Source organism: Arachis ipaensis, chromosome B3 (genome assembly GCF_059453495.1).
Source record: "Arachis ipaensis isolate K30076 ecotype BB chromosome B3, ASM5945349v1, whole genome shotgun sequence".
Classification (NCBI taxonomy): Eukaryota; Viridiplantae; Streptophyta; class Magnoliopsida; order Fabales; family Fabaceae; genus Arachis; species Arachis ipaensis.
In genome coordinates, this window is record NC_142438.1 from 135,825,798 (window position 1) to 135,851,255 (window position 25,458).

The window sequence follows — 25,458 nt, forward strand, 5'->3', positions numbered from 1 at the left end:
ACTTCTTTGGGCTGTGATGGTAGCCAATGGCTCTGCTTCTATCCACTTTGTGAAATAGTCTATTCCCACGATCAAGTATTTAACTTGTCCTGGCGCTTGGGGAAAGGGACCTAACAAATCAATTCCCCATTTTGCGAAGGGCCACGGAGAAGTTATATTGATGAGTTCCTCGGGGGGAGCCACGTGGAAGTTTGCATGCATTTGGCATGGTTGACATTTTTTCACAAATTCTGTGGCATCTTTCTGCAAGGTCGGCCAATAGAATCCAGCTCGGATTACTTTCCTGGCAAGTGACCTGGCTCCGAGATGATTTTTGTAGATCCCGCTGTGGACCTCTTCTAATACATCGGTGGTTCTCGAGGTCGGTACGCACTTTAACAATGGTGTTGATATTCCTCTTCTGTAGAGAATATTTTTCACCAGAGTGTAGTGTTGTGCTTCCCTCCGGATTCTCTTAGCCTCTTTTTCCTCTTTGGGGAGGATGTCGAATTTCATATATTCGACCAAGGGGTTCATCCATCCGAGGTTTAGTCCGGTTACCTCAAGGACCACTTGCGTTTCCTCCGTTTTTACCACAGAGGGTTCCTGGAGAGTTTCCTGGATCAAGCTTCTGTTATTCCCTCCTGGCTTGGTACTTGCTAACTTGGATAGGGCTTCTGCTCTGCTATTTAGATCCCGAGTTATATGTTTGATCTCAATTTCTGCAAAGCGCCCAAGATGCTCCAGAGTTTTTTTCAAGTACCTTTTCATATTTGGGTCTTTTGCCTGATACTCTCCACTTATCTATGAGGTCACTACTTGGGAGTCGCTATATACCATCACTTTTGTAGCACCGACTTCTTCTGCCAGCTTCAACCCGGCAATTAGGGCTTCATATTCTGCCTGGTTATTTGAGGCTGGGAATTCAAATTTGAGGGAAACCTCTATTTGGGTTCCCCTTTCGTCCACTAATATTATGCCTGCACCGCTCCCTGTCTTATTTGAGGATCCATCTACATAGAGTTCCCATGTAGTTGGCTTTTCCTCTTGATCTCCCGCGTATTCTGCTACGAAGTCGGTAAGGCATTGGGCTTTAATTGCCATCCGAGTTTCATACCTTAAGTCGAACTCGGAGAGCTCTATTGCCCATTGAACCATCCTTCCTGCAACATCCGTCTTTTGGAGGATTTGCTTCATAGGTTGGTTCGTGCGGACTCTTATTGTATGAGCTTAAAAGTAAGGCCGTAGCCTTCGTGAGGCTACCACTAAGGAGTAGGAAAACTTTTCTAGTTTGTGGTACCTTAGCTCGGGGCCTTGTAGAACTTTGCTGATGAAATACACCGGATGCTGACCAACCTCGTCTTCTCTTATCAGGGCTGACGCGATAGCCTTGTCTGCTACAGATAAGTATAGGACGAGGTCTTCTCCAACTGTAGGTCGGGTCAGAATCGGAGGTTGACTCAAGAATCTTTTGAATTCTTGGAACGTCTCTTCGCATTCAGGTGTCCACTCGAACTGACATCCCTTTCTCAATAAGGAGAACAGTGGAAGGGATTTTAGTGCTGATCTTGCCAAGAATCTGGAGAGGGCCGCAAGTCGGCCGTTTAGCTGCTGGACCTCTCTTAAGCAAGTCGGGCTTTTCATTTCCAGGATAGCTCTACACTTATCGGGATTTGCTTCGATCCCCCTTTGTGTCAGCATAAACCCTAGAAATTTTCCAGCTTCCACCGTGAAGGTACACTTTGTGGGATTTAGCCTCATCCCGTGTGTCCTTATGGTGTCAAATACTTGCGAGAGGTCTGTTAAGAGGTCGGCCTCTTTCTTGGTTTTCACCAGCATGTCGTCTACATAGACCTCCATTAAGCTTCCAAGGTGAGAAGCAAACACCTTATTCATCAGCCTCTGATATGTAGCCCCTGTATTTTTCAATCCAAATGGCATGACCACATAGCAGAAGTTGGCTCTAGGTGTGATGAATGATGTCTTCTCCTGGTCTGGCTCGTACATCGGGATTTGGTTATACCCCGAGTAGGCATCCATGAACGACAAGTATTGATATCCCGAGCTAGAGTCTACAAGGGTATCAATACTTGGTAGTGGATAAGGGTCCTTGGGACACGCCTTATTTAAATCGGTATAGTCGACACACATTCTCCATTTGCCATTTTGTTTTTTGACTAGCACTACATTAGCTAGCCATGTTGGATATTTGACTTCTCTGATGAAGCCGGCTTCTAGGAGCATTTGTACTTGTTCTTCTACTACCATGGCTCGTTCTGGGCCGATCTTGCGTCTTCTCTGTTGTACAGGTCGGAACCCTGGGTATACCGAGAGCTTGTGGGACATAAGCTCGGGGTCTATCCCGGGCATGTCGGAGGCTTTCCAGGCAAAGAGGTCGGAATTGTCTCTTAGGAGCTTAATCAACCCTTGCTTTGGGGCTTCCCCTAGGTTGGCTCCTATGTTGGTGTTTTTTCCTTCCTCTTTGCCGACCTGTATTTCCTCAGTTTTTCCTCCCGGCTGTGGTCGCAGCTCTTCTCGGGCCCTTGCACCGCCGAGCTCTTTGGTGTGGACTTCTCTGTCTTTTCCTCTCAGGTTCAGGCTTTCATTGTAGCATTTTCTTGCCAATTTCTGATCTCCCCTCACCGTTGCTATTCCCGCTGAGGTTGGGAATTTCATGCAAAGGTGGGGAGTGGATACCACCGCTCCGAGTCGATTAAGGGTAGCTTTGCCGATTAAAGCATTATATGCTGACCCTACGTCGATGACTATAAAGTCTATACTCAGAGTTTTGGATTTTTCCCCTTTTTCCAAAGGTAGTGTGTAGGGGTAGAAATCCTAGTGGTCTTATTGGTGTGTCGCCTAGTCCGTACAAGGTGTCGGGGTAGGCTCTTAATTCTTTCTCATCCAACCCTAGTTTGTCAAAAGCGGGCTTGAAAAGGATGTCCACTGAGCTTCCTTGGTCTACTAGGGTTCTGTGAAGATGGGCATTTGCTAGGATCATGGTTATTACCACTGGATCGTCATGTCCAGGGATTATTCCTTGCCCATCCTCTTTTGTGAATGAAATGGTAGGAAGGTCGGATGATTCTTCTCCGACCTGGTAGACTCGCTTGAGATGTCTTTTGCGAGAGGACTTGGTGAGTCCCCCTCCTGCGAATCCTCCTGAAATCATATGGATATGTCTCTCCGGAGTCTGTGGTGGGGGTTCTCTTCTATCCATATCGTCTCGCTTTCTCTTCCCATGACTGTCCGACCTTTCTATGAGATATATGTCAAGCCGACCTTCTCTAGCCAGCTTTTCTATCACATTTTTAAGATCGTAACAGTCATTTGTCGAGTGACCATATATTTTATGGTACTCACAGTAGTCGCTGCGACTCCCCCCCCCCCTTTTTATTTTTAATGGGCCTAGGAGGTGGCAGCCTTTCAGTGTTGCAAATCTCTCTGTATACATCCACTATGGAAACCTTTAGGGGAGTATAAGAGTGATATTTCCTTGGTCTGTCGAGACCGAGTTCTTCCTTCTTCTTGGGTTCTCTCTCCCTCTCTTTTGTTGAGGGGAGATGCCCAGGTCGCCAACTCGAATCTCTCAGTCTAGCATTTTCCTCCATGTTGATGTACTTTTCAGCTCTTTCCTGTACATCACTTAAGGAGGTGGGGTGTCTTTTAGATATAGACTGTGAGAAGGGACCTTCTTTAAGCCCATTGACTAACCCCATTATGACTGCCTCGGTGGGCAGGTCTTGGATTTTCAAACATGCTTTGTTGAACCTTTCCATATAGGCTCGTAAGGATTCTCCGACCTCATGCTTTATTCCCAGGAGGCTTGGCGCATGTTTTACTTTGTCCTTCTGGATGGAGAACCTCATCAGGAACTTCCTTGAGAGGTCTTCAAAGCTGGTGACCGACCTCGGGGGGAGGCTGTCGAACCACTTCATCGCTGCTTTCGATAAGGTGGTCGGGAAAGCTTTGCAGCGCGTCGCGTCAGAAGCATCAGCCAGATACATCCGACTTTTAAAGTTGCTTAAATGATGCTTCGGATCTGTGGTTCCGTCATAGAGGTCCATATCGGGGCTTTTAAAGTTTCTCGGAACTTTTGCCCTCATTATGTCCTCACTAAAAGGATCCTCCCCTCCTGGGGGCGACTCTTCTCTATCGTCACGGGAGTTCCGACCTTTGAGGGAGGATTCTAACTTTAAGAGTTTCTTCTCTAACTCTTTTCGTCGATCCATCTCCTCTCTTAGGTGCTTTTCTATCTCCCTTTGTTGCTCCCGTTCCTGTTCTAGCTGTTCCAAGCGACTTTGGTGGACATGGACTAATCCCATAAGTTCAGTTGCGTGGGACTGTCCGTCCTTCTCCGAATCGCGCCCTTCTGAGGAATTCACCTTCGGAGTTTTGACTCCGGAGGTACCCTCTCTGTGCTGATCGTTGGTTCCCTGATGGAGGGTTAGGTCCACGTCATTATTTCCGGTGTCCAGATTCTCTTGTTCAGAATCTGTCTCCACATGACCCTCCTCAGGGGATCTGTCCGCCATCACTGGTTGATCTCTCGGGTCCCCGGCAACGGCGCCAATGTTACGATGGGTAACCGGAGATTATTGGGCTGGACTCGCTGGGTTGGCCCAATCGTCTGTGGAGGGAAGCCTTCGGGCGGATTGGCGTCTTCAGGGCCTCCTTCCGACTTGCGAATACGAGTGAATGGGGGGTGGTACCTGCAAAGACACTCCGATGCCTAAGTCAGTAAGGGGGTAAGCAGGCCTAGAGAGTATTGGAACTTAGAGATACCTGAGAGGTGTCAGTGTATTTATAGTGGTGAGCCAATAACCACTGTTGAAGTAGTGCCACTTTTTAAGGGGAATAACCGTCCATTTATCTTAGGGTGGTTGAGATATGGCTCTTGGAAGTGGTTAGAGAGATTCTAGGGGCAGTTATCCTCTTGAGGGAGGGTTTATCTGCCAGCTGATCCTCGTACCAACTTCTTTAGAGCAAGTCGTGAAGATAGCCGACTTCGTGGCATCTGGTTTGTGTAGTGTGAGGCTCAACTCCTTTGGATTGTGCCTTTTTATTTGGATCCTGGGCCTTAGCATTGGGTCAGGGTATGAACAATTTTATAGTTCTATTTGCATTCTATAGTTTATGCTTGTTTTAATATGGTGTAATTTGGGTGTATTTTGTCGCCCTTCTATGGTATTGATGAGCAGTTTGTTCTCCACATACAAGCGTTTTTCTCATACAAGTCTTTACAAGTCTTCTCCTCCTTTTATTGTTTTGAATTCAATCAAGTGGCTGAGGTGTGGTTCAATTCAGAAGAAAAAAATGTAGTATTAGAGGAAATATTTTTCTGTACAAAAATGCTATTTGTACACTAAAATCAGCCACTAATGTATTTGTATATAAATACATGTGTGGTTTAATTTATTTTCAATGTATATTTATATTTCAGTATGTATTTTATACTGGTGGTTGACTTTGGTGGCTAATTTTAGTGTACACGTAACATAACTTATTTCTGTATTTGCAGCAAATTTTGGTGTAAAACGAAGATTTTTTGGTGTAACACGAAGATATTTTGGTGTATTTTAAGGAATTTTGGGTGTATTTTTATTTTGATAAGTTTTGCATACTTTTGCTGGTTCTTTTTTTTTTCATCATCATCACCATCTTCTTCTTTTTTTTCTTATTCATCTTTTTCTTTTTGTTTTACCTTCTCAAGTTTCTTCTTGTTTTACTCTCTTAACAAGAATAAAAACAAAAAATCAAATAAATAAGAAGAAGAAACACATAATACTGCAAAATTACTTGGAAGATGATGAACTTACATTCATTTAACTAAAAGAAAGAAAGAAATAAAAAAAATAAGAAGAAGAAAAAAAATGCAGCTTTCGAGGAAATATTGTTCTGGACAAAAATGCTATTGGTACACTAAAATCATCCATCAATGTATTTGTGTATAAATACATGTGTGGTTTAATTTATTTTCAATGTATATTTGTATTCCAGTATGTATTTTATACTGGTGGCTGACTTTGGTGGTTGATTTTAGTGTACATGTAGCATAACTCATTTCTGTATTTGCAGCAAATTTTGGTATAAAACGAAGATATTTGGGTGTAATACGAAGATATTTGGGTGTAAAACAAAGATATTTGAGTGTATTGTTATTCTGATAAGTTCTGGATAATTTAGAACTTTTCCTCTTCCTCCTCCTTATCTTCTGCTGTTTATTCTTCTTCATCTTCTTATTTCATATTCTCATAATTTTTTTTGGAAGAAAAAAATGTATAATGTTGCAAAATCAAAAGAAGAAGGAGGAGAAACACGACGATGAAGATGAAACACGCAAAGAAAAAGGAAGAGAAACACAAAGAAGAAGGAGAAGAAGAAGGGAGTAGAGGATGAGGAGAAACGCGATGAAAAAATGACAGTTGTAGTTTTCATTGAGGAGGAAGAAGAAGAAGAATCGTTCATAATGGTGAATGAGCGCTTTGGAAACGTGATGCACATGATAACATGCTTTTGTGGGTGAGCATAGCTTCTGTTAGATTTGGCCCAACTTGTAAAACTTGTAAACCAAAAAGACTTGTATGTGTAGTATAACTGTAAATTATTATTATTATTATTATTATGCTTGAAACATGTCATAAAGTTATATTTAATTTCGAATTCTTAATCTAATTTCAATGATTGAAATTAGTGTATGTTGAATATTTTGAGCTTAATTAATTTTATTTTTATTATTTATATTAAAAAGTGTGACTCATTAATCAATTCTAAATTTATGTTTAAAGACCATTGTACATAAGCGTATATTTTTAATCAATTATTTTTAATTAATTATTCAATAATATATAATATAAAAATTAGTTTATTTAAGGCAACTATATTTAAATTGGTTTGGCTTATACTTTTTTTTGTTAGATTGTTGATTTGTTAACTAATAGTGACAATTAATAATTTATTCTTGCATATTTAAAAATATTTTTTTTTTTACTTTTTAAATAAAAAATGATACTTTATAAATTAATCAAGATATAATTAGTATTATGAATTAATAGATATTTGAAATTTAATTTAAAAATTTATATCTATAACTTATTGTTATGAGAAAAATACATTATAAATAAGTGGACTAAGAGCGATAATATAATTTACTCCAGTCACATAATCCAAAATTTTAAGATTAAAATAAAGGATAATATTAGCATAAAAACAAAAAAAAAATGATGATAATGATATTGTTTTTTTTTGTGTGTTTTTGTCTTACTTTTGATGAGTATTTTTTATGATATTTTTTTTATATAAAAAATACAATTTAAACTATTATCATTGTTTAGAATATTAGTAGAATAGTTTGTAATATATATAATTTTTAATTTTAGTGATGAAACAATCATGAACAACTATCCATTTGTATAGGAGGAGTCTTTCTTTCAAATTCATAATTAATAAACTATAAATTACATTAAAACTATACAAGCTTCAAATTTTAAGATATTATAAGTGTAATTATTCGTGTGATGCAAGTGATTAAATTGAAATTATAATTTTAGATTGTTTTGTTAAAATTTATTTGAATTATAATAATTTGATTAATAAAAAAGTAATGAGTTATACATTATTTATTTTTTTTAATTTAGTGTTAATTGTATTAACTCTAAAATACTTATTAACTGATTTTAGTAATTTATTTTTTTAATAAATCAGACATATATACTGAATGTGACCATAAATAATCTAGTAATATCTAAATTCACTAACAAATTGTTATATGTGTAAGAACATATCAAAATCAGCTGAAAATGAACAACAAATTATTAGAGAATTCTAATGCAAAAAGTTCTCCAATAAACAATAAATAATTTAAACCCACTAAATAATAACTCAACACTATCCTTTGATACCTGCAAAATATATACCTGAAACAATACTATATCAACGTTAGTATACAAAATTATCACAACTAAAAAATTGCTTAATACAGACAGATTTACAGACAGATTTAGTCTTTATTACATACAAATTTTTGGTTACCGATGAAAAAAAAGGAACCTTTCAATATTCTATCTTAACATATCACCCAACTACTTCTTCCAAATCACAGAAGAGAGAATAATATTGCAATAAATAATCCTAATACTATAATTTCTGCATAGATAAATTTATCTGCTGCAATAAGTGATTAAGAGAAGCCATAATCTACAAGTTCAATTCCATTCTATATCTATAAGAGTTCAACGAATTTCACTGTATTGCTAGAACACTGATTAATTAAGAATGTACAATTCTAGGGTTCTAAAAATAATTAACCAAGATGAATGATTGAAAGCAATGCATTTATCCACAAAAAAAATCACAGATAGAGTAGAATCGTGGAACAAGCTCAGAACAGGTGATCGAATCCCTAAGTCGAAAATTAGAACATTTAAACAGAAGAAAGAGAATGAAAATGGCAAAATTACCATCTGTTTCGAGATACCAGCATGTGATAGAAACTGCAACAAAAACAAGAAGCTCAATCAGCATCAACAACAACAAGAAGATAGAAACTGCGAAGAAAAATTGATAAATCTAAAATTAACACAGAAAAATTGAACCCTAAGCAACAGAATCACAGGAAAGGGGGCTCATGCGACGCAAGGGATGATAGAGAGAGATCGTGCAACGCGAGTGGTCGCGGCAGCGGCGGAAGACGCCGAAAACTCAGAGGAACAACCGAACAATGGCAGCAGAGACGGCGGCGGAGGAGGAGGAGGAACGGAAGAGAGCGTGACGGAGAAGATCCATTGGAAAAAGAGGAATTAATTGCATGAAATTGAAAATCTAACCTCCAAACTTTGGCTAAATTAGCGGATTGCATGTTTGGGTTTGAAAGGAGATATGCGAGCAACACACGGAAAAGATCTGAGAAGGGGTGTGACGGAGCTTCTTCGTAGACGGAGCGATGGAGAGAGCGGCGGTGGTGAAAGAAGCTCTTGCGATGGAGAGAGCGTGGACAGAGAGAGGAAGAAGCTCTCCACATGGATCGAGAGGGTAGGTTGTGTGGAGTGTGAATGGATCGAGAGAGTAGAAACTGAGTTAGGGTTAACTCAATATTTTCGACGGAAAATTTTAAATTATAGACAGATTTTTTGTCTGTAATAATTTAATAAAACACAGCATTTTTGTCCATTTAATTACAGACAGATTTTTCGTCTGTAACCATTTCTCACGAAAAAAATTAATTTTTTTGACAGAATTATCGACGGGTTTTCTTTTCCGTCTATAATTTATGCTAATTCATTTTTTTGTTTTCCAACAAAAAATTCCTCTGAAATTCCATCTATATTTCCGTGGGATGAAATTCGTTGAAAATATTCATCTGTAATAACTAGTTTTCTAGTAGTGTATATGATTAACGTAATTATAAAATTGTTTATCAAGAGAATAAAATAATACGAATTTTTATGATAGTTCTAACATTCTTAAGCTATAAATGTACAATAAAATGCATTCTCCATTAGCACCTAGAATTTGTCAATTTTTTAAATTGATAGTAATAAATTTTAACAAATTAATAAAATTAATTAAGAGATTTCGTTATTGCCTTTTCATTATAAGCTCTCAAAAACTTCTCTATATACCACATTCATCCTGCAGTTATCTTCCAAGTGTCCGTGATCTTGCAACAACACTCGTAGACCATCTTTACTCGTTACTCTTGTCTTTATTTTTCAAACTTTTCCGTTGCATAATCTACCATAGGTAATACTGTTGATAGAATCGTAGGTCCATTAGGTATGAAAAATAATAAACAGAAAAAGAACTATGTCTGAGGTACGAATTTTCTAAATGATAAATAATTGTTACAATTCACTATTACTCCTTATATATATATATACACACACACTTATTGTACACGGTAATAATTAGCCAATAATTTTAATGGAGATACTTGCTACAATTAGGTAAATATTATGCCATTATCTTTTATTAACCTTTATGATTAATTCAATAGAGATACTTGTTCAGTATATATGTTATCTACATTAATTATGTGCGAATATTTTTAGGAAAAACTAAAAGAAGAGATATATAAATATATATAATATTGTTGCTCTATAGGAAGCAGATATAAATTACTATGTTCTTTTTTATTATATTATACAATTTAAAGTTATAGTATCATGTTATTATTAATTATAGATACTTGCTACAATTATATCAAATTTAATTATAAATCTAAATAAATAAAGTAGATAACAATCAATATTATTTTTTTTTTTACATTCAATATTTACTATAAATATAAAAAGTAAAATAACTAATGAATAAAAATATGATTAGAAAATAAAACATAATAATTAAAATTCAATTTGTTAACTAATTAATCTTGTATGTGTATCCATACAATTATTATTATTATTATTATTATTATTATTATTATTATTATTATTATTATTATTATTATTATTATTATTATTATTATTATTATTAAAGCAGAAGATAAAGAACTATATAATTAACGAACCATTATTAGAATGAGTGAGAATTATAGTATAAATTATTGTGGATACAACTATCTACTAATAAAATTATTGCGCATAAATGAGAATTAGAACTATATCAATTAATATAATTAGAATGAATAAAAATATCGATAATTAATAATTAGTTTAATAATGCATTGAATATTGATTTGATATAATTATAATAAAGATATTTTCGTAAAATAATATAATTATACATTATTCATGAGCTAATTGTAATATAATTAAAATAAATTTATTTGAAAAAATTTTTTACGTATAATCTTCATAAATTATAATAATTTCTTTATTTATATATACGTATGTATTAATTTTGTTACATAATTCTAAATATTTTCTTATTTATACAGACACATATATTAATTATACATAAAAATATTTCAATCACATATATTAAATATTTTTTTGTTATAATTATTTTTATATATATATATATATATATATATATATTATTTCACAGTGCGTGCAATAAGCTTTTATGTTTGGTTTGATATCGATATATAGTCTCTAATTTCAGCCCCATTCATATGCAAATTGTATACAATTTTTTTTTAATAGAGCGATTTTAATTTTTAATGGAAATACTTGCTACAATTAAGTAAAAATTATGTTATTATTTTTTATTAACCTTTATGATTAATTCAATGGAGATAATTGCTCAACTATATATATATATATATATGTTATATATCTATATTAATTATGTGCCAATATTTTTAGAAAAGAGCTAAAAGAAGAGATATATAAATATATATAATATTATTACTATATAGGAAACAAATATAAATTGCTACGTTCTTTTTTATTATATTATACAATTTAAAATTATAGTATCATGTTACTATTAATTATAGATACTTGCTACAATTATATCAAATTTAATTATAAATCTAAATAAATAAAATAGATAACAATCAATATTATTTTTTTCTTTTTTACATTCAATATTTACTGTAAATATATAAAATAAAATAATAAAAATATGAGTAAAAAATAAATCATAATAATTAAAATTTAATTTATTAACTAATTAATCTTGTGTCCATAATAATAATAATAATAATAATAATTTTAATAATAATAATTATTAAATTATTAAAATTATTATTATTATTATTATTATTATTATTATTATTATTATTATTATTATTATCCACTAATTAAAGCAGCAGATAAAGAACTATATAATTAACGAACCATTATTGGAATAGGTGAGAATTATAGCATGAATTATTGTAGATATAACTATCTACTAATAAAATTGTGGATAGAATTAATTATTGTAGATACAACTATCTACTAATAAAATTATTGCATATGAATGAGAATTAGAACTATATCAATTAATATAATTAGAATAAATAAAAATATTGATAATTGATAATTAGTAATAATGCATTAAATATTGATTTGATATAATTATAATAAAGATATTTTCTTAAAATAATATAATTAGAATAAATTCATTTAAAAGAAAAATAAATTATGTATAATTTTCATAAATTACGATAATTTCTTTATTTATGTGTATGTATATATTAATTTTGTTAAATAATTCTAAATATTTTCTTATTTATATATACATATATATTAATTATACATAAAAATATTTAAATCACATATATTAAATATTTTTGTTATAATTATTTTCTTTTATATATATATATATTATTTTATAATGCGTGCATAGTCTCGGATTCATACCCAAACCGTATATAATTTTTTTTAGTGGAGCCATTTTAATTTTTGTTTTATTTTCTTTCACATATGTATTTTTTTTTAAATAGTGATATTTTTTTAAGTACACTTTTATTAAAAATCACATTACTAATCTAAAATACAAAAAGAGAAAAAAAGGTGATACATATATCCAAGAAAAAAAATAAACTTAAATATAAAAAAAATCTTATATTAAAACATTTAAAAATAACATATCCGATAAAAATAGTTGTAATAATATATAAATTGAGACAACAATTTAAATTTAAATTAATGTAAAACGAATTTAATCAAATACCAATATTAGAACTAAATTACTTAAATAATATTTAATCCATTATAGTCCTTAGACACGTATAGATTAGAGTCATTCTCGTAACGACAACCAACTGAAACATCATAAGTTTAGACATTTAGAATTCGTGCAAATTCAGACCATACTCTTATTAAATAAACTTCATCATCAGCTATCCATGCATTACGGCAAGGTATAGAATTGTCACACCGAAAAACTAAATTGACCCTTATTCCCCTCAATGGCATTGCATTGATGCACAAGAAGGCCGGTAATTTCTGAAAAAAGTCACAATATGTTATAAAATTATTTTAATAACGAAAAACTTAAAATAAAAAAATTTAAATATATTACCCATCGTTGAAATTGAATATCCGAGTTTGACACGAATTTAGCAAAACTGAACTTAAATTGAGAGAATTCAATCTCATTATGTGTTCCACTTCGAAGATCTTCGGGCAGACGTAGAAAGCATGGAGGGGATGGAACTTGAACTTGGCCTACAAAGCTCCGTGGAAACAATTCTTCAATCAAAAATTGAGTTCCTCCCAAGAAAACTAATTTTATCCACATTCTATTAGGTTGATCATAATATGTGAGTAGATCCAACCATCCTTCGGTAAAATAGAGTTTACTGCCTCTTCTTTGAACGCTTACCTCCATGTAGTTAGAACCCGAATCAGTGAATACAACTCGATGATTTATTTTATGGATGTAATACATTGTAAACGATTGCTGCAAAAGACAATCGCACTGGAACATTAGACGAAAAGAATAAGTTAGAGTAAGAGCAATCATTAAATTATCAAAAGAATAATATAATCAAATGAGTATATAAAAAGTACTATACAAAATTATAAATTGTACCTTAAAAGGATCAACTTCGATGAAAAATGAAGAATACATTCTATGAAGTAGTAAAAGAAGAATAATAAATTTAAAAAAAAAATGAGTTTACTCTCAGATCTATATTCATGTACCACAAAAAAATTCTATATATAGACTTTATTTAAAAAAATAAATATCTTATTATTAAGATTCCAAATCGAGATGAGTCCATCTGGTATACCTTTTTTCTTTAGAAAAAACGTTAATTTTGAGTATTTTGTTACTGAAATATTATTTATATCTAATTTATTTATAAAATTTTACTATGATTACCTAAAAACAAATTTCATATATGTATGTATTATTCCGTGCAGAAAAGGAACGTACATTAGTTTTCCAATTAAAAAACTTGAAATCTTAAAAATATATAAAAAAGTTTAGAAGATGTAATATCTAATTTAATAATGTTACGTAAGTAGAGGGGGTAATTAATATGGTTGCAGCTGTACACGATGAATCAGCGAGGAAGCAGATCACCGTCCATGTGGATGATTAATGGGCAGCCGTCTCTATCTCTCTGTTAATCAGTTGATCTCAATGGCGAGATTCTCCTTTCTTTAATCTCCACCTACTTCATCATACTTTTCTCATTCTCTTCTCTCACTCGCTAACACTCATAATATGGCGGAGGACAAGCACAGCACCAACTCCAACGCTAATGGCGTCTACGTGGAGGTCACCGGAGAAGAAGAATCTAATAATAATAAACGAGAGAGAAAGGGAAGCGAAAGCGAAAGCGAGAGCAGCATCACCTTATACCAAGTTCTTAACCGCCTCGCTTACGCTATTCTCTTCCCGGAGCCTTCTACCAGCGCCTCCCTGCTTAAACGGATCAAGATCTCCATCGCCGAAAACGCTCCGCTCCTTCCAGAAGCTTCTAGAAAATCCGCCCGCGACCTTCTCCTCTGGACTCGCCAAGGCAGCCCCTTTCGCGCCATCTTAGTCATCACCGTAACTTCTGAACTCCATCATCCAGCTCTTTCACTTTCCTAATTTAGTTAGTTTAGCTCCTTCTGGATTTTGTTTTCAAATTGAATTACTAGCCTTTTCTAATTAAAATGTTGATCAATCTTGTATGTGAAATCTACGAGTCTTCAATTTTGATTTGATCCAATTCCCCTTGCCACTGTTGTTGTTAGACGACATTTTCTTCATATTGTGCTCAAATTTTGATGCTACATAATAGTTTTGAACTAATATTTTTGACGTTATTACGAAATTGTAAGTTTTTAAAATAAAATGTATCTTCATATTTAATTTTTATTATAAAATTTTAAAAGTTAATTATATCTAATGTTTTTATAATAAATATTAAAGATTTTATCAAATGAAGAAAAGAAAAAGATATGAAATTTGTGTTTTACTTCTTCTAGTGAACTGGTACATGGGTTACCATTTTTCTTGTTAGAAGAGCTCTTTGGATAGTAGGCACCTTCAAGTTGGAATACCAAAAAGGAAAAAGAAAAGGTGCCACCGAAGTAAAATGATAGCATCTATCTAAATAGTTTAAAAATAATATTATTTTGATAATAAGTTTTAAAAATGGTAGTATATAGGTTAAAAAGCAAAGAGAAATAGAGTTGGTGGATATCATGATAATGCAACATAAGCTCATGAAAGGAATTTATAGAGAATTCATCTAGTGGATTTCCTCACATGGAGAAAGAAAAGGGGGGAGGGTATGTTCTTCTTGCCTCCGTAAGAATAGGCAAAACAATTGTCTCCGTCAATGCCAGATTAAGCATCAGATTGTCCTGTATATAAATAAATATTCGTGTATCAAGGTGTGTGATTTTTTCCTTGCCACTGCAGGTTGGGACAATTACTTCTGTTGCGCTCACAGGACTGCTTGTCTTCCTACTTTTCTTTCTGGCTGCCACCATAAACGCTGTTGTCATATCACTTCTTGTGTCTTTGGCAGCAGCTGGAGGATTCTTGGCTATTTTCTTTGCCTGTGTTGCAGCTGTATATGTTGGGGCACTATTAGTAGCTGCGATTGCAATTTCCGTTACCACATTTTGGGCAAGTGTTGCTGTTCTGTTCGCTACAGGTAACAAGTTTACTATTCAGAATCCAGATGATACCATATGCCATGTTTCAGATTGATATTTTGTACTGTTTTGCTATTCCATTATTGTGAAATGTTTCATCAATCGTGCGGTTTGAGTAGGTAGGCCATGAATATTTATGATTTGAACAAAATGTGCATCAAGATTTGAAATGCATACTTCTGTTGCAATTAGGCGAACTTTATGCGTATAAGTACACTGATACTTGCCGTATGTTATTTGAGAAAAACAACCTTTTCTACTCCCAATTGGCACCAGGGATGTAACGGGTTACATACTTATATGTCCATTATTTGAATGTTTCTTCACTTAGCTACTTCACAGTCAAAATAGTTGCCCCAGCATTGCCTGCTGGGGATGTATTACAATCTTTGGGTTTTCAACAAAATCACTGACTATTATGTGCAGATGACAACCACGAACGAGGCTCTGTGGCATCTATAACTTTAAAACTGCAACTGATATTGCTTTCTTTAAATATAAGTTTATATTTGATGTTTCCATGATAGTTTATGTGATTTTGCACTCTGTTTCTCTGTTTCCCATTTCTTCTTTTTCCTGTTGGTTTACACTATTATCTTTTGGAAACCAATGTGAATCAGGCTGGATTGGATTCTTTTACATCGTGTGGTTGGTAACTAGTAAGAGTTTCGGATATGCCAAACACACATTAAGTGCCACTGGCTCTGCAATCTCAACTTACTCTGCTGCGCGGCATGTCCGCCACCAAATGCGCAAAGATTCAGATTAAGAAGATCATAGATTGAAGCTTATTTATAAATCTCCAGTTTTTCTTTTGGCTGGTAGGGTGCTATGTTCATAAGATGTTAGGTGATATGTTTCGGATGCCTATCTTCGGTTTTCTTCTTATGTATGAACGGTGTTCATTTTATTATATATGGGCCTCTACGCTTGATGTTAATATAAAATAGTTCGCCTTTTCCCTGCGTATTGTACATCCTATTACAGATGAAATTACACTTTGTAAAATGATGTAATGTACAAACTAGTAACAATTGCTGTATTGGTGTAATGTTTAGAAAGGATGGTATGGCTTTGGTACTTTTGTTTTACCATTTTCTTTTTAATATTCATGTGTAGATAAACCATTAAAGGGTTTTCAGAAAATTTGGCTTTCTCGGGGTGTACGTGCAAAATGTATTCGTTTTGTTTGTTAAGTGGAAAAGTATAGGTAAACAATTCCTAATCAACCAATTTTAAACAACTGTAATTAATAATTATTAATTTTGTAATAAAAAAATATTTCATCTTCAAATTACTTCTTAAATTTTAATATTAGGATAATTATTTGCACATCTAGTGAATTGAACATTTAGTTATTATTAACTGTGCATGAGTAAATAGAATAAAAAAAATAACCATCTAATTAAAAAAATGAACATAATCATCTGCATATCTATTGAATTGAACATCTGATATATCTATTGTTCACATTGTTTAATATTCTCATTGTCTATTTATACTTTTTCTAAAATTTAAATAATCGTTAATTAGTGATAATTAATTAGTATGGAGTGTAGTTCAAAAATACTTCTTAGTTTGTTGTTGGTTAGTTCCTGATGGTTATCTAGCAGGAACAATGAAATCTATATATTATTTACATTTGTGACATGTTTTCACCACAAAATTATTCTTTATCACAACTTATGGTTTGAAAATTTGGAGAACTAATTTAAATTTAGAGAAAATTCTACTCTCGCCTCTACGAGATGCTAAAATGACATTCTCCTTCCCTCTATTTTATAAAGGAAAAGTCTAGGGGGCTAGCAATTTTGTTAAATTCTGGCCAGCATGTAACCAGCAAAGAAAAGTGAGCCATTAGATGAAATCTCACAACAATCTCACACCATTAAAACCATCTTGATGGCTATTTGATGGCTACAAATCACCAAAGTTGCTGGCCTCCTAACATTCCTCTTTTATAAATGTACATTCTTCTATCTTCTAACTTTTAAAAAACCTCATCTTTAGTCCATTTTAAACTTTTTGTGTTAACTAATGTTAACTTTATCTATTTTTTTAAAAAAATTATGAAAAAATACCCATTAACAAAAATTTTATTTTTTATCATTAAATTTTGCTTACCAAAATATTCTTTAATAAATTATTCTTTTATTGATTAAATTATATTTTAAAAAAATTATAATAATTATATTATTTTTTTCTAAAATACCCTTCAATAATTTTTTAATTATTAAATTATAATTTTACCAAAATTTTTGTTAACAATTTTTTTTATATTTTACTATTAATTTTTCGATATCTATATATATTATTTTAACATTAAATAAAAAATTTTAGTAAGATTATTTTTTCAATATCAATATGTATTAATTGTTATACATAATAACGGTGATAAGATTTTTTATTTAATGTTGAAATAATATATATTGATATAAAAAATTAATAGTAAATATAAAAATAATTGTTAACAAAAATTTTAGCAAAATCACAATTTAATAATTAAAAAATTATTGAAGGGTAGGTATCTTAAAAAAAATATAATTATTATTTTTTTGAACATATGTTGGTAAAAATACAATTTAATCAATAAAAGAATAATTTATTAAAGGATATTTTGGTACGCAAAATTTAATGATAAAAAATAAAATTTTTGTTAATGGAGATTTTTTCAAAAAATAATTTATTTTTTCATAAAAAATGGATAAAGTAAACATTAGTTAACACAAAAAAATTAAAATGGATTAAAGAGGAGGTTTTTCAAAAGTTAGAAGGGAGAGGAATGTACATTTATAAAATAGAGAGGATGAGAGTGTCATTTTAGCATCTCGTAGGGGAGGGGAGTAGAATTTTCCAAGGTTCTGAAAACCGGTTTGAACCGGTCGGTCGAACCGTGAACCGCTGCGAATAACAGTTCGGACAGAAGCTAAAACCGTCAGATTGAAAAACCGTCATTGGACCGCCGAACCGGTCAAAAACCGGTCGGTCGAATCGAACCGTGACCCGGCCGATTACCCTCTCCTCTCCAGTCTCTAGAACGCGAAGCAGCACTCACCTGGACGGCTAGACCTCGAGCTTCCGGCGCAACTTCCGTCCAGCCAACGTCAGCCAGCTCTGTTCGCGCAGCCACTTTCCATCGCGCAGCCAGCTCTGTTGATCTTCGAAAACCGAAACCATCGCCAGCGCCACTTTTGGTCGTGCAGCATTGCAGCCACTTCCCACGGCGCCAGCTCTGTTCCATATAGGGGTGGCAGTGGGGCGGGTAGGGGCGGGTTTTTGCCCTACCCGACCCCGCCCCGCCCTCCTTGCACTCCAATACTACCCGCCCTACCCCTACCCGCGGGTAGTAGCCTGCCCTACCCTAACCTGCCCCACGGGTACCCGCCCCGTCCCTATCCGCCCCTATAAAAATTAAATAACATTTTAATTTTTACACATTTATATATAAATTAAGATACAAACAGAAGCAACAGTGTCAAATAACTTGAAATTAAAAAAAAAAATTAATGTTTCATCACTACAAATTTAATGGTATAATAAAGAAATTGCATAAAAAGAGTCTTCAATCATTATTCTTGATCACTTTTCATATCTTCATCATCATTAAAGGTTTGAAGGTCAAGATTCAAACTTAAAAATCAAAAGAGGTAGAAATTAATAAATTAATTAGTATTATGTAAAAAATTAACATAAATAAATATTAAGTAATAAAGGAAACAGAAACAAACATTAAAACAGAGAAAAAGGAAAATATATTAAGGTAAAATGCAACCTGCTCCTGGTATTCCTTTGCATATTGCTTTGCCCTCCTATAAATGAGCTTGCGGCTCTCAACTCTCTTCTTCTTTGCAGCATTAAACTCCTCCTTTTTTCTTCAAGGCCCATTCCTCCTCCCTCTTCTGCTTCTTAAGCACAGACTCGGGAACAATTGCTTTCACCTCCTCACCCATCTATGCCATTCATTCAAAATAAAAATCTCAGTTATAATTAACATCCAACAAAGAATTCATTAGTTTCAATTATTATACTGACACATTTCAGCTCCAACTCAAAAGCTAAATATTCAGTGTTTCAAATAAGAAAACTACATGCTCTCTTAAACAATAAAAAATAGGTCATTTCAATGTTTTTTAACAATGGAAATCCATTTACATCAAATTCATACTAATAACAGAGAACTTTCAATGATTTTTTAACAATGATAATCCAATTTTCCACACAACATGCTGAATACAAGCTAATCAGATCACGAGATATAATAGGAATAATACGGACAAATCAAACGAGCGACAGAAAAGAAATGAAGCCGAAGCAAGGAATGAAAATCAACACAATTGAATGAGACAAATAATGAACAAGACATAATAATAAAAACAATACACAAAATTAAATTAAAAAAAATGGGAGTTTAATCAGGAAAGCATTGAAGGAGTCTTTTAGGAGTGTAGTTTCAAGTAATATTTCTTATGAAAATAAAAAAAAAAAAGCTTTAGCACCATATGTTTTACCGTATTCATTTATAACTGAAAAGTAGCATAATCCATAACTGCATGTTGCATCCAAAAGAAAAATTGTTGCAGATGAAATGAATAAAAAATCAGATTTACAATTTTATCGAATTAAAACATCAGATTTAAAATTTATAGATTTAAAACATCAACAACACAAAATCAAAATTCAAAGCATCAACAATTAACATCACAAAATCAACCATCAACACCACAAAATCAGATTATCAACTATCAACAACAATCATAAATAATATTATGAGTCTAGTTTAACTATTTTAACATAAAAAATAAATCATAAAAATTAACTTAAAAACAAACTGAAGAAGAGAGTCGGAGAGGAGTGCTTACCAGTTAGCAGAAAGACGATGAGGGAGAGGCGAGCAGAGACCAGAGATCGCAGACTGGAGAGGCGAGCCGGCGAGGACAGTGACGGTGAGAACAGTGACACTGAGGAGAAAAGTGGGAGCGACGCCGATGTGAGCTCGATGAGGGACAACGACAAGGTGACCGACGATGGCTGTGACGATGCCGGCCGGCTGCAGTGACGGGCGAGCTTTGACGGCGACTGACTGGTGGTCTGGTGCAGCTGAGCAGAGGCGGTCGGCCTTGGAGAAGAGCTGAAGAGGGCGGCATCCTTGGAGAAGAGATGAAGTCTGCAGAGGTGTGAATTGAGGGTTGGGATTTGGGAACTAAAGGTAAGTGGCGGTGGGTGAGATATGAAGACTGAACCCTAATCCCAAAAATTATGTATTTATATATGTACACTCCGGGGCGGGTAGGGGCGGGTTTATCATGAACCCGACCCCGCCCCGCTCCGTTCAACTACCCGCCTGATATGAACCCGCCCCGCTCCGGGTCGGGTTTAAACCCGTCCCGATCGGGTAGGGGCGGGGCGGGTACCCGCGGGTTCGGATTCTACTGCCACCCCTAGTTCCATACTTCCACCCCGTTAGCCACTGTCTTGCCTCTTGCAAGCCACTATCCCCGTCAGCTCTGTTTTTTTTTTCAGGCTTCCAGCTTCTAGCCCTAAGTATTTATTTTTTTTTGTAATAATAATTGTTGAATAATTGATTGCGATAAGGATCATTGCCGGAAACGAGCCTTTTCCCATGTCTCCCGAACACAAAGCCAATTGAGATGAAAGCTTATATTTGCTCCTTTACTTCTGTTGTCGGCATACTGGTCTTGGCCTTTATTGATTAGTGATTAGCTCTGGTTCATTACTGATTTTGTGTGTTGTGTTTTACTGTTTTGTTTTGTGATTTAATTGTACCTAGATTGTGACTCTTGATTATTTGATGGCAATTATTGCACTGTTTCTGACTGGTTAGTGATTAACTCAGTGCTCAATTGTTCATTTGTTCTTCACTTGTTCATCATTTTTTTTTGTTTTTTTACGCTCTGTTTCTATCTTTCGAAGGTCTGGTTGACTGGTTGTGTTGTTAATTTTTGTTGAACGATTATTTGATTGTTGGTTTACTATGGTTCTGCTGCTGTTTATTGATTATTGATTATTTCGAAGCTCTGTGCTGCTGTTTTTGTATTGTGATTTTAATTTACTAATTATTGATTTTGAATGTCTTGTGATTGTTGATTAGTGATGTATTGCTGACTTGTGTTTGTTTGACTGTTTTGTGATTTACATGTGCTTGGATTGTGACTACTTTGCTGATTTATTGAGTAACATGATAAAGGTGCATTAAAATGTCAAGTTTAGCTCTGGGTTATTGTGAAATCCTTTTGCTTTTCCTGATTTATTTTGAGTATCTTCAAGTGAATACAATTTTGCTGTGAGAACAGAGACACCTCTCTTGATTAGAAATTTGTGGTATGTTAGGTAGCAGGTTAGAATTAGGTGCCAATAGCTTTGAGTCTAGCTATGGAAGAATGAGGTTTCTGAACTTCTAGTTTGTGTTAAATGATATGGAGTGTATAGCTGCTATTTCGAGGAACTTTCATTCTTTTTTTTTTTTTTTTGTGAGGAAATCTAGATTCTTTTTCTTTGTTGCTTGGACAAATTTAAACTAAAGTTGGAAATTGTTTGATATTTTTTGGTATTTTTTTTATGTAATTGCTTTATTAATCAATGTCATCACAACAAACATTTATAGGATGAAGAAAGGATTTTGGTTTCTCTTATAGCAAACTTTGAAAGCAAAAGCTTAAGTTTATTAAAATATTTAAATTTGTACTTTATCTAAAGGTCTTAAACTGATAATATTTTATGTAGTGCTTTAAATTTAGATGATATTTTAAAGTTTATATTAGATTATAATTATGTTTTAGAGTGTTTATTTATAATTTATTTATTATTTTAATATAAAACAATTTTTTCGGTTAGACCACAATTAAACTGGTTGAACTCTTAAACCAGTAAATCAGTAATTAAAGCGGTTTGATAACCGGTTCAGTTTTCAAAACCTTGAAATTTTCTCTTTAATTTACGAGAGAAATTTGATGGATTGTATTTGACCATTTTCTCAAAAGATAACTATCAAGATGTGATTGTAATTATACATGTGAATTAATTTCATTAGGATTGCACATTTCAATGTTCCCCTGCGTGCTTCCTTCTGATAGCCATGGCAACTATCCTCATGGAATCTGTACTTTTTTTTTTTATTCTGATGGACTGCTCCCACAACAACAAATAGCATGCCCTTTTAGGGTACAATCACGGGCCAGGTACCAAAACAAAAATTAAACAAGCTAGTAGCTAGCTACATAAAAAAGCTGGCCCGAGTCCTAATAAAAATAGTAAAAATAAGTGTGTATATATTAGAAATAACAAATAAATAACGGACCCAGACAAAAAAAAAAAAAAAAAAAAAAACCAAATAAGTAACGGATGGAAATATGGGACAAGAGGAATGAAACTGATGTAATAGCTGTGTGTATTTAATATACAGGTTTGATTAATAAAATTCTTCCAGATCTCAACAGTTTCATGGCCGAGCCGAAGGGCTGCTAAGTTCTATAATTTGGTGCATTGGTAATAAAATTTGTGTAATGTCAATTTATATATATATATATATATATTTTTATTTGTAATCATGTATATTATTATTCTTTGTAATTCATTGAAAACTAGATGCAAATGATCCTTAGGGATGATGTTCGTTCGTTATGGTTGTTCAAGAACGATAAAATGACTTGAAAAAAAATGTTTAGTTAAAGTCATTACCTTAGCTTATTATCATATGACAGAGTGTGAAATGTGATACATATTCCATCTTACGATAAAAAGGTCACAATTCAGTAAGTCACAAACGTATTATTTTTATAGAGTTATAGGTAAGGTTATATTTAACTACTGCTATCTCATGTTCATCATTTCAATGAACGTAATTTATTTCAATAAGGAAATGGAGGCAGTAAATATCACAAAGTGGAGAGCTTCTCTTACGTGATAATTTTTCTCAAAGAGTTCTGTGATATATATATATATGGGGCACTCTACTGTAAAGATTAAGGTTGTATATAAAGAGAATTAAATTCATTTTATAATTATTTTTTATTATTTTATTAATGTTCAAAATGTGGGTTTTATTATTTTCAATTTCTCTTTCATCACATAAAAAAAAATCTGTAAAATTACATCTTTACCATATAATTCACATATATATACACGTCAATATTTGTAATGAGTTATTTTCAACCATGTTAAGTGTATAAAAAAGGTAAATTCTACTCTATCTTTTCTAAAATAGAGGATAAATTACTCCTTGTGACATATACAGTGATTATTCATAAATTATTCTTCTACCAGAGTTTTAAGATTCACGTTATCTTCTCTTTTCTTTTCAATTGACGCGATGTTTCTCTTGAAACTTGATAGTAGTGTTATTTTTATAATCTGCACCAAATACATCTCTTCTTCAATTTTAAAACCATAATTCCTCTCAAATCCAATCACCATTTCCAATCAATTAGGTTAGGATTTTAAACTTGTTCATATGCTTTCAATCTCTCATTTCAACTAGCACATCTATTAATTTTTCAACTCTCTCTTTCCTCATATTTTCTTCCTAGTATTTTTCTTAAAATTCAGTCGGATCAACAATGATACTCCTCTTCAGATAACCAACCCTCGTAGTCTTGTATAACTATATAACAAAAACAAACTAAAATATTAGTTAGTCATAAAAACAATGAGTCAATAATTACCATCTTAAGATTTTTATTATCTGAATAATGATTGAAAAATAATTTAAGAGCAATTAAAGATAAAAATAAAATAAAATACCTTGGTGTTTCCTTTCACGCACCAATTACCATCATTTTTAACTAATATATCAGAAATTTCTATCAGTTTTTTAGCTCTCTCGTTTTTAGGATTTTCTAGCGATCGTATTAGAGATAGCAATTAGATTTGACGATCTCATTTGAACTTTAAAACTCTAGTTAAAAGATAATTTATCAATAATCATTGTATATGCCACAAGGAATAATTTACCCTTTATTTTAGAGAGGACATGATAGAGTTCACCATAAAAAAATCAATTATTAATATATTAAAATATAAAATATATATTAAAAATAAATTAAATTAAACTACATATGTATTTATATATAAATACATTATAATTAATTTGTTATCTGATTTTTTGTATGTATATAGTATTTTTTAACTATTTTAGTATGCATCGTCTTGATTCCATTTTTTTTAATTTTTGGAAACAGCATAATTTATTTTCCTACCCTCATGAAAGTATGATTCTTTCTGTTAAGCTTGATATTCAAGATTTGAACTAAATTAAAAAAGATCTGCCTTTCACGTGTTGATATATCCCATTAATTTTATATATCTGATTTAGAGACATAAAGATTTTTTTAAATCCTTTTATTTATATTTGTAACATGTATTTTAAATTTATTGAGGTCTAAAATCATATTAATTTTTGCAACAATTAATAAATATTAAATAAAGTTAAAAAAAATTTTCTCCTTAGCATTACAGTATTATAATGAATAATATTATATATCTAAATCTTTTTATAAACTAAATCCAATCAAGCTAAATAATAAAATTTACAATAATACTAGTTATAACTGATTTTTATTATGTTTACCAATTTAGTTGAACTTAATTAACAAAAAAAAATTGAATGTGTAACATTATTCATAATATTTACGGTAACCATAATATTGTTGTCGCAAATGTGATTGAAATTGTTAAATGCAAACTTACAAATTGAAATTTGGTATTTATAATGATTTATGTTAAATATTTAAACATCAAAAATTACAAGATTACAAATTTATTAAGACAACTAGATTTAATCATCACACTTAAACAATTTTTCTCTTCAAATATAAATCCTAACATTATTAGTACGCATCTTTGATATTTTGATTACCATTATAATAAAATCAAAAGTGAAAATAGAAGAAGAATTAGAAAATTGAAAAAGAGAAAAATAAAAAATATTTTATTTATTAAAACAAACTTTATAATTTTTTCGGTCACAAAAAAAAAAAAACTTTAT

The 25,458-nt window shown here is 32.5% G+C and overlaps 1 protein-coding gene across 1 annotated transcript; it reads left to right on the top strand.

Moving 5' to 3' along the window:
• Nucleotides 1-13,846: 13,846 nt before the first annotated feature.
• On the top strand, nucleotides 13,847-16,549 carry LOC107631423 (voltage-dependent L-type calcium channel subunit). Its single transcript, XM_016334866.2, has 3 exons — nucleotides 13,847-14,358; nucleotides 15,220-15,457; nucleotides 16,079-16,549. The coding sequence occupies exons 1-3, from the start codon at nucleotides 14,029-14,031 to the stop codon at nucleotides 16,225-16,227; spliced, it is 717 nt and encodes a 238-aa protein (XP_016190352.1). The 5' UTR covers nucleotides 13,847-14,028; the 3' UTR covers nucleotides 16,228-16,549.
• Nucleotides 16,550-25,458: the final 8,909 nt, after the last annotated feature.

Coding starts and splice junctions, on each gene's coding strand:
- LOC107631423 (XM_016334866.2), top strand. CDS start 14,029: ATGGCGGAGGACAAGCACAGCACCAACTCCAACGCTAATGGCGTCTAC. Junction 14,359..15,219: donor GCGCCATCTTAGTCATCACC/GTAACTTCTGAA, acceptor TTGCCACTGCAG/GTTGGGACAATTACTTCTGT. Junction 15,458..16,078: donor TGCTGTTCTGTTCGCTACAG/GTAACAAGTTTA, acceptor AATGTGAATCAG/GCTGGATTGGATTCTTTTAC.